Source organism: Ranitomeya variabilis, chromosome 6, assembly GCF_051348905.1.
Source record: "Ranitomeya variabilis isolate aRanVar5 chromosome 6, aRanVar5.hap1, whole genome shotgun sequence".
NCBI classification, from domain to species: domain Eukaryota; kingdom Metazoa; phylum Chordata; class Amphibia; order Anura; family Dendrobatidae; genus Ranitomeya; species Ranitomeya variabilis.
In genome coordinates, this window is record NC_135237.1 from 491,065,895 (window position 1) to 491,076,703 (window position 10,809).

The 10,809-nt window shown below is 46.7% G+C and overlaps 1 protein-coding gene across 2 annotated transcripts; it reads left to right on the forward strand.

Moving 5' to 3' along the window:
* Positions 1-3,222: 3,222 nt before the first annotated feature.
* MRPL53 (mitochondrial ribosomal protein L53) lies at positions 3,223-10,599 on the forward strand. 2 transcript variants are annotated; one of them, XM_077270722.1, is made up of 4 exons: positions 3,223-3,432; positions 4,893-5,005; positions 8,025-8,158; positions 9,487-10,599. In XM_077270722.1, the coding sequence occupies exons 1-3, from the start codon at positions 3,338-3,340 to the stop codon at positions 8,135-8,137; spliced, it is 321 nt and encodes a 106-aa protein (XP_077126837.1). In that variant the 5' UTR covers positions 3,223-3,337; the 3' UTR covers positions 8,138-8,158; positions 9,487-10,599. The 2 variants fall into 2 exon arrangements, with proteins under 2 accessions (XP_077126837.1, XP_077126836.1); XM_077270721.1 differs by lacking the exon at positions 9,487-10,599 and having other exon boundaries at positions 3,226-3,432; positions 8,025-8,317.
* Positions 10,600-10,809: the final 210 nt, after the last annotated feature.

The following is a 10,809-nucleotide window of genomic DNA, read 5'->3' on the forward strand; positions in this document are numbered from 1 at the left end:
ATCTCACAAAAGTCGCTACATGCATGTCGCCACACGCAACTCAACACACACAACTTGACACACAAAACTCGCCCTAAAACACACACAAGTCTGGTATTATCCTTCAAAAATAAAAATCTGATTAATAAGCTGACAAACTACAAGAGCAACAAATGTACCATATAGGAATCTGGCAGCTGTCAGTCACATGACCAGTCTATTATGTGTATGTGTGAGCTAATATATACTGCCAGGGGGTGGGCTTACTGTTGGCTGGGGATTTATCAGGCTGCCATTTTAGCTTACAAATACTGAGGTAAAAATACTGACCAAATAACGTGTGAACGAGGTCTAATACAGGAGGAGATGACATACAGATATATACTATATACAGGAGGAGATGACACACAGGTATATACTATTTACAGGGGAGATGACACAGGTATATACTATATGCAGGAGGAGATGACACACAGATATATACTATATACAGGAGAGATGACACACAGGTATATACTATATAGAGGAGGAGATGACATACAGGTACATACTACATACAGCAGGAGATGACATACAGGTATATACTATATACAGAAGGAGATGACACACAGGTATATACTATATACAGGAGCAGATTACCTACAGGTATATAGTATATACAGGAGGAGATGACATACAGGTATATGCTATGTATAGGAGGAGATGACATACAGGTATATACCATATACAGGAGGAGATGACACACAGATATATACTATATATAGGTGAGATGACACAGGTATATACTATATACAGGAGGAGATTACATACAGGTATATACTATATATAGGAGGAGATGACATACAGGTATATACTATATACAGGGGAGATGACACACAGCAGGTATATACTATATACAGGGGAGATGACATACAGGTATATACTATATACAGGAGATGACATACAGGTGTATACTATATATAAGGGAGATGACAAACATGTATATACTGAGGTGAAAATGAGAGGTGTGAGGTGAAAATGAAAAGGTGTGAGTGCAAAATGAGAGGAGTGAGGGAAAATAGTGGAGTGATCGGAAAATGACAGATGTGAGGTCGAAATGACAAGTGTTAGGGGGGAATGAGAGGAGTGAGGGGGAAAATAAGAGGAGTGAGGGGTAAAATGAGAGGTGTGAGGGAGAAAATGAGAGATGTGAGGGGGAAAATGAAAGATGTGATGGGGAAAATGAGAGGCGTGATGGGAAAATAAGAGAAGTGAGGTGCTATTACTAACCACAGATATTTACTATGCCCAGGCAACGCCGGGCTCTTCAGCTAGCTTAGATTTACAATCTCCATGCTTTTCTCATGGTCAACTTTATGTGGCCTGTTCAAGAGTTGGAACAGCCAAAAATCTGTTTGTCTTTGCACCTGAAGGAAAAACTAAGGGTATGTTTCCACGTTCAGGAAACGCTGCGTTTTTGACGCTGCGTTTTTCCGCAGCGTCAAAAACGCAGCGTCCAGATGTTACAGCATAGTGGATGGGATTTCATGAAATCCAGACTCCACTATGCGTTAAAAAACGCATGCGTTTTTGCCGTGAAAACGCATGCGTGGTGCGTTTTTTCGAAACGCAGCATGTTGCTACTATGAGCAAAACACGCAGGTACACCGCAGGTGACCTGCCAGTGACCTCAGGTGCAGTTTTGGTCAGGATTTTACCTGCATAAAATCCTGACCAAAGCCTGAAGCAAAACTGAACGTGGAAACATACCCTTAGAATGTCGTTTATCAAAATGCTCTCGAATAAGTAGTAGAAGATTACTTCACATTACTTGCCCAATTTAGTTAAATCTGTGTGGAATATCTCTGGTGTTGAAATATATGTTGTAAAATGCTTCTATTAGCTTAGTTTTTGCCTTTTAATAATTACATTTCTATCTATTTGTTTTGTGTTTTTTTTGTGCAGAATAAATTTTTGTTAACACATTACCCCAGGCGAAGCCGGGTAGTACAGCTAGTATATATATAAAGAAAAATGAAAAGCAGCTTGAGAAAGGCTTTTCAAGCCAAGACGTCGCCACGCCATGTGGACCCAATAAAGTCCACCTTATTTAGAAAATTTTGGAGGGCTGCTTTCCATTTTTCTTCTTTTGATTATCGGCAAGTATGGATTAATTGCTGGGAGGCTGTGCACCCATTTATTATAAGTGCTGTACCGTTTTTCCTATATATATGCGTGTGCATATACACCCTCCGGCCAGTCTCACACGTCCAGATAATTCCGGTACCGGAAAAATCGGTACCGGAGTTATCCGTGTCCGTGAGCTCACGTGGCACATCAGTGTGGCACACGTGCGGCAGCCGTGTGCCGCCCGGGTACCACACGGAGCGTGCAGGAGACAGCGCTACAGTAAGCGCTGTTCCCTGCTTTGGGTGCTGAAGCCGCCATTCATTTCTTCTCTCCAGCAGTGTTCTCACCCAGCTCCCTCGATGCGTCCTCTCAGCGCCGCAGCTTGTCCTGTATGAGCGGTCACGTGGTGCCGCTCATTACAGTGGTGAATATGCGGCTCCACCCCTATGGGAGGTGGAGCCGCATATTCATCACTGTAATGAGCGGCACCACGTGATCGCTCATACAGGACATTTCAACATACAGGATTATTTCAACCGCAAAAAAAACCAAAAAACAATGATTTTTCATTCCTTCTCTCCAGCGAACGCTGCTGGAGAGAAGAAATGAATGGCGGCTTCAGCACCACAAGCTGGGGGGACAGCGCTTACTGTAGTGCTGTCTCCTGCACAGCACACGGACAGCATCCGTGTGCGGTACGTGTTTTACACAGACCCATTGACTTTAATGGGTCCGTGTGATCCGTGCACTCCCACGAACACTGACATGTCTCCGTGTTTTTCAAATGGACACACGGTCCATGAAAACACGCTGACATGTGCAGAGACACATTGATTTTAATGTGTCTACGTGAGTCAGTGTCTCCGGTACATGAGAAAACTGTCACCACACGTACCGGAGCCACTGACGTGTGAAACCGGCCTGAGAGAGGACCGTGAGGAAGCAGACAGTCCTGGTGCTCTGCCGCAGGCGTCACACACAGGCGAGCGGTTTATACTGCGCATGCCGCATGCGCACATACTCCGTGATCACATGACTGCGACACCTCGCAGCACTGCTGGCTCACTGCTGTCTGTGTGGAGCAGCATGTTGCACGCCCACCTCCAGCCATGTCCCCGCCTCCTCCACTGCGCCACTTACTACATTTCCCAGCATGCCTCACTGCCGAGCAGCTTCCTCTTCTGGCTTAAGCGGGGAATTCTGGGATTTGTAGTCTGCAACTCAGCTGCCGGTTTGCTTTGGAGCTACTATGGCTGCCGCCAAGGGCATGAACGTGGTGCTGAAGTCGGTGCGGAGCATTAGTGTGCGCCTGTGTCCCCTCCGGCCCAACGTGCAGTCCACCAGGTGAGGCCGGGGCTGTGTGCAGTGGGCAGCGCCGCTGGTTTTGGGGTCTTGCCACTTTTCAGTTCACTATCATTAACTCTTTCTGGGTAACAACAATTTCTGCAAAGCTTGAGGTTTTTCTGTGGAAGATGAGTCTTTGCTGCCTTCATTGCCTCCATTTCATACAACATGGGGTTCCTTAATTGCTTTATATTCTTTTTGTACCTGACACCCATAAATCAGACGGAGCAGTTGGCCCATGGTTTTATTATTCTGGTTTTTGGTTACATAGTGTTGTAGTTTTATCACTTAGTGCCCCCCCATCAGGGTGATCGCCCGACATCCCCCCCCCATCAGGGTGGTCGCCTGTAACTTCCCCCCCCCCCCCCCCATCAGGGTGATCACCCGTAACTCCCCCCCCCCCCCCCATCAGGGTGATCACCCGTAACTCCCCCCCCCCCCCCCCCCCAATCAGGGTGATCGCCCGACATCCCCCCCCCCCCCCCCATCAGGGTGATCGCCCGACATCCCCCCCCCCCCATCAGGGTGATCGCCCGACATCCCCCCCCCCCCCATCAGGGTGATCGCCCGACATCCCCCCCCCCCCCCATCAGGGTGATCGCCCGGCCCCCCCCCCCCCATCAGGGTGATCGCCCGCCACCCCCTTTGAGGAGGAGGAAGCACGGACTACGCTTCCTATAAGGGCTCGTGCAGACTACCGTATTTTCTGGTCTGAGTGCGATACATCAAAACATCGGATCTCACTCGGACCAATGTTATTCTATGAGGCCGTGCACAGACTGTGCTCTGATCAGCGTGTGATTGGCATAATCGGCCCAACTCTTTTGGTTTAGAGATCCTATTGCCGTCTACCCTGCCCATTGCTTATGTAGCCCTGCATTTACAGCGATCGGGAGTCATTCTCTGCCTTCTCCTATATGGAGCGCGGCTGCCTCATATCCATGACTTTACGCCACTACTGTACATGAAGGCTCCAGGGGGTGACAACTGTGATTTTGACCATTTTTTTTTTTTTCACACCAAAATAGCAACTTTGAAATAGTGACAGCAGATTATAACTGCAGTCGTGTGACACATGTGGCCGTGTGGTCCCAGGCCTATTCTGACTTGGCCAAAAAGTGAACACTGCAGATGCTGATCGGCTGCAGCGGTTCCGAGTCCCAGCAGACTGGCAGGCGATACCTCAGTGAGGAGGAGGAGCGATGCCAGCCCAGGAGAGGGGAAGCAGTTAGTTATTTTTCCCTGTTCTGAGCATACTATGTGACCTAGGGAAATGCCATGATCATCGCACCCACACTAAGCATTTTCTGTCATTGATTTCCATCAGATCTTGAGTCATGGCAGAAATCTGCATAGTGTAGACATGGCCTTATGGAATGACATGGCTGGTAATGCCCTGATTTATGTAGGCAGATTCTGCCTGGTATATTTATCTATATGTCTTAATGTTTCTTTTGCAGAGAATTTTTGGAAGTTATCAACATCAAAAAAATCCGCACCACCAACACAAATTGTAAGATAGATGTTGATGTGAGACATGACAACTCCGAGCCCGTAGTAGACATTTTGTTTGGTAAGTTTCATAAGTTAATGACGACTTATCCTGGGGGAAGTGTTGTGCGTTTACCTGAAAGCTCGTAACAACAAGACAAAATAATTATCCAAAAAACCCTTCTATATAGAGCACACACATCATGACATCATGTAATAGAACAGTATAGAACCATAGTGTCCCTCTAGCGATGGCTGTATATTGGGGTATTATACTGTTATAAAACAGTGCCGATTTGCATAATGCAATAACCTGTAAAGCATTTTTTTAAAATTAGATTTAATTCATTTTTTATGGGGAAGCTAATAGCTTTTCAAAAATGTAAAAAAAAAAAAAAAAAAGCGCTAAAACTTTGGCAGAGGAACCTATGAAGTGCTGATGATGTAGTTTTCGCCTGTAGTCTCATATTAGGCTATATTCACACACAGTTTTTTAAGGTTGTCAAAAACAAGTGGAAGCCACTGCAGGAGATGTTCTGTTTTTGGAGTTTTCCTTTTACTGGAGCAGTTTTAAAGAGGACCTTTCCCTGGACTTTTTTTAATCCAAAGTGAATATTGCTCCACTGATTCTGGCAAAGTTTTCTTTTTTTTTTTCTGTGCTCCACTGTTTCAAAGTTACGTTATGTTTCCCAGCAAGGATAGTGTAACAATCCGAGAAAGAGTTCGACCCGACCGGGTTGAGTTCGACCCACCCGACCGGGTTGAGTTCGACCCACCCGACCGGGTTGAGTTCGACCCACCCGACCGGGTTGAGTTCGACCCACCCGACCGGGTTGAGTTCGACCCACCCGACCGGGTTGAGTTCGACCCACCCGACCGGGTTGAGTTCGACCCACCCGACCGGGTTGAGTTCGACCCACCCGACCGGGTTGAGTTCGACCCACCCGACCGGGTTGAGTTCGACCCACCCGACCGGGTTGAGTTCGACCCACCCGACCGGGTTGAGTTCGACCCACCCGACCGGGTTGAGTTCGACCCACCCGACCGGGTTGAGTTCGACCCACCCGACCGGGTTGAGTTCGACCCACCCGACCGGGTTGAGTTCGACCCACCCGACCGGGTTGAGTTCGACCCACCCGACCGGGTTGAGTTCGACCCACCCGACCGGGTTGAGTTCGACCCACCCGACCGGGTTGAGTTCGACCCGGTTTTTATGGACGTGGCGCGAGGGGGGGGGGGGGGGAGAGGAAAAAAAATAGTTTCTCCATTCTGTCAGCTCATGACAATCAGGCCACACTCAAATGTCATCTGAGTGCTGTCTTGTTTTTTTGTTTTTTTTTTATGAAACTATAGACTTGCATTGACAATCTTCATCCAACACTTTGATCAAAATTGGATATGTCTCCAACTTTTCTCCGTGGACCACTTGGTCGGAGGAAAAAAATCCAACCTGTGCACAGTTCAAAAGAATTTTGTAGGTACAAGTGCTACCGTATACACATACCCTAATAAAGATGCAAATTTTCCCTTAAAGAAACTGCGTATATTCCTCATAACTTCTGTTATAGAGAAGAAAAAACACATGCCCACAGAGAAGTTCTGTGCTATACACCCAGTTAGTTGGTGGAAAAATGTGCATCTTTATGACCAGGAGGGACGTAACTTTGGAACAGTGGGCACAGAGAAAATCTGTTCCAAAGTCAGTGGATCAGCACCAGTTGAAGAAGGTAATCTGTTTAGATGAAAAAATCAAATGAAAGGTCTCTTTAAATAGTTTTGGAACAGATTTTTTTTTCTGAAGTGTTTTTGCATTCTTTTGATTTGACAGTGCTAGTTTGGAGCAGATTCCATCAGGATCTCCTTCAGAGAAATGACCTTCGCTTTTCTCTAGGTTTTTTTTTTAACTACTTCTATAGCATCCGTAGCCTATCAATGTCTGGGTGGTCCACACTTTACTCTGCAGTGACGTTATAAAATGTCAGTGCAGAAAGTTATTTCCAAGAGACTGCACAACATTCAGGAGCGAAGAGCTGACTGACAGACACAGCCAGACTCCCCTCAGAAAAAAAGGAAACCTGGTTTATTACTGTGTTTGCCTTCTCAATTGCTATATACATGCCACTGAACCAGCTCTTGTAAAGGTGGGCAGCTGTCAGTCAGACAGCCAGACTCTCAGTAGAAAAGGTTAATGTGGTCTACTGCCATGTTTGCCTTCTTGTTGTATACAGTGCTTGTATATACAAATTAGGAAGCACTAAAGCTCAGCAAAGTTGCAGAGAGGGAGCAGGAGCTGCAGGGTCCCAGGAGACCTCTGCAGCTAGAAGGCTGAATTTCCCCTGTACCTGTGGCTAATATTCCAGCCTTAGTTACATTAGGCAATGAAAATAATGTATTCATATGTTAAAATGCCCCTCAAAGGTCCTCTGTGTGGGGGGCACTGTGTGAGATAAAGGTAAAAAAAAAAAAATATATAGAAAAATGTCATAAAATTGAAGCCCCCGTGTATCCCCTACAATGAGGCACAAATTATTTGATTATACCAGAATTTTATTTTTTTTTTAAGAGCTGTTAAAAGTTCATGCACGCCAAAAGCAGAAAATGTACCTTCAGAAAAGGAGAAAAAAAACCCTATTAAAAAAACTAGTATTAACAGTAAAAGTGGATGGGAAGTGTTTTCAAGGCATTTTTTAATGGTTTCTGAGGAGGATTTTTGAGAGGATCCAGTCTAAGAAAAAAACAAAACCACTCAGGTAATTATCACCTATCCACTACATAGGTGATAACTGCTATATTGTTGGGGGTCCGAGTCCGACCTCTCAAACCTCCATCCATTGTCACAATGAAGACCTCATATTATCCTGTTTTCCTACAGTAGCGGTCAATGTGGTATTGACAGACAGCCCAGGACATTACTTGGTTCTCTGTCAGCCATGCTTCATTCAACAAGGGGTCCGAGACCCCAATCCTGGTGATCAGGGTGTGTCCCAGTGGTCACTGCCCCACATTGGAATACCCCTTTAAATCCAGCTTTGTATACGCTGTAGGTTGGTCCTATGTAAAATCCGATTTCTAAACCTGACTGATGTGTCTCCTGATTGCAGGTGACGGTGAGCGGCTGGTGATTAAATCCGAGAACGTGACCTGTAAGGAGATGTTGGCGAAACTGAGCGCCGTCTGCTCTACTAAAGACCAGCAGACCAAGGAGAAGAAATGAGCGGCAGCCTCTCCACAGCATGTACAGGAGCCATTACTATTAGTTATTTATTCTGTATCGGACTCAGACCAACATCTAGAACTCCCTTTATGTTTATACTGCACTTAGATTAAAAAATTTGTATTAAAAAATAATATATAAAAAAAAATTGCAAAATAAAAAATGCTAAGTAAATATAAAGGAGATGTCACTTATCACAGCCAGGCATTCCTGCGTTCATTTTCCAAATATTCGGAAGTTTGAGTTTCTATCTTTCAATCCTTCCTGCTTAGATATATCAATTTATTGGTAATATAGAAACATTTCCCTTTTATATTTCTCCCGATAAATGTACTTAAAATGTGTTCCATATTCTGTAACAGTTATTGTTATGTATCAGACACTTTTTTTTTTTTTTTTTTGTTTTATGGGCAGCTCAAGTAAATTGGATTGACAGTGGCAATTATATAATTTTTTTTACGGCCTGCTAGTTTTTATTTATTCGAACGTCAATGACAGCGCCACCTGAGCGAGGGGATCCACCCTTCAGGAACAGGAAACCTATAGATACAAAAGGGCGGCACCTCTCCCATGCAGCAGTTGGATTCCTGTTCCTAGAGGACAGGATGCCCTACAGCAGAGGTGTCAAACTGCATTCCTCGAGGGCCGCCAACAGGTCATGTTTTCAGGATTTCCTTGTATTGCACAGGTGATAATTTAGTCACCTGTACATAATGATTCCAGCACCTTGTGGAATGCTAAGGAAATCCTGAAAACATTACCTGTTGGCGGCCCTCGAGGAATGTTTGACACCTCTGCCCCACAGATCGTCCATTTTTCGATCATCAGGATTCCCAGTCCGGCTGTCTGACTCGGGTAGCGGGGGGGGGTCTCCTACCTCAGTCAGTGCGGGGTCCATGGAAGCGCCACAATGGGCCCGGGCAGGGCTCCACAACAGTATGTGGAGTGGGGTTCGGAGGATAGCCGTCTTCAGAACCAGCGCCGGTACATAAGTATGCCCCCCGGGTCCGTCCTGGACCTCCTGGGGTGTGGTCCGGCCATCGTGGCGGCGCGTGTGGTGTCGGAACTGTGCCGGCGCCAGACGGCGGCCGGACCACACTCCAGGAGGACCAGGACGGACCCGGGGGGCATACTTGTGGCCGCGGCGGTGTGGCTGTGGGCGCGGCGGGGGGTGGCAGAGCACGGTGGGATGAACTTCAGAGCATCCCAAATGTGGGGGGTGAATTTGCCAGATACCTGCCCTAAACAGTTGTGTCAGCCATGTTTGCGACCGACTGTGGGTTAAATAAAGGGGGAGCGGTAGTCCATAGATAAGACGTAATCCTTTACTCTTTCCCCTGCTAATACAGGTGGCGGAAGAAACCGCTGACTTCACCGCAAGCCTAAGGGAAATTATTAGGATGGAAATTAAGGATTCCATAAAGTCCCTATCTCAAGGGGAATCTTCTAAGAAGAAAAGAGGAGCGAGTTTCTCAGGGTCCGAGTCCTCGGCTGTCCCTAGGAAGGCGATTATTCTTCAGAGGCCTCTGCCTCTTCTTCTGTATCATCTTCAGAAGAGGACGCCAACCGTTTTTGCTTCCCCCTAGATCAGATGGACAAATTAGTCAAATCAGTAAGGTCCACTATGGGGGTGACTGACACAAAAACGGATCTTTCAGTGCAAGATCTGATGGTCGGTGGCCTTGACCCTAGGAAACGCAAATCTTTACCGCTAAATGACAAAGTTCAGGGCTTGATAAATAGTGGAAAAAGCCAGAAAAAAAGGGCTCTTTACCACCAGCCTTCAAACTGAGATATCCCTTCAAGGACCCCTTGGTGAATAGATGGGATAAAGCCCCAAAGCTGGACGCAGCTGTAGCTAAAGCCTCCAAAAAATCCTCCATTCCGTTTGATGATATGGCCTCCTTTAAAAGATCCGCTTGATAAGGAAGCGGACTCATTTCTGAAAGGGACATAGGAAATGTCAGCTGGTGCCCTAAGACCGGCGGTGGCTGCTACATGCACAGCCAGATCCATGATGGTCTGGCTGGACCAGCTTGAATCCCAGCTAGAAGATGGAACCTCGAGAGAATCCATCCTTAAGTCCCTGCAAATAATTCAGAACGCCGCAGCCTTTTCAGCCGATGCTTCTGCAGACTCGGCAAGATGGCGGCCAGGGCTGCAGGACTATCAAATGCTGCACGAAGGGCTCTGTGGCTAAAGTTGGCCAGGGGACATCCAGACCAGATCCTATCTCTGCTCCATTCCATGTGAGGGAGAATATCTGTTCGGCCTGTTCTGGACGAACTTCTGGAAAGAGCTGGAGATGATAAAAAGAAATTCCCCAGTCTGCCGGCCCCTTCTTATAGACGTCCCTTCACCAGGAAAATATTTTTTTCAAAGAAGGTCATCTAGAGACCAAGGCAGATGGGATGAAAAAAGGAGAGGTACCGGATTTATGTTTTGGAGGTGTGCAGCCTAAGGCTGGGATCACACACAGCGAGATACGGCCGAGTCTCGCAGGTTAAAACCAAGCTCTAGCACCGGCACTCCAGAGCCCAGCGTGCGGCCACATAGCAATACATGGAGCCGCACGCTCCGCTCCTGAGTGCCGGTGCCAGAGCTTGGTTTTAACCTGCGAGACTCGGCCGTATCTCGCTGTAGTGTGACTCCGGCCTTAGAAATCACCCCAA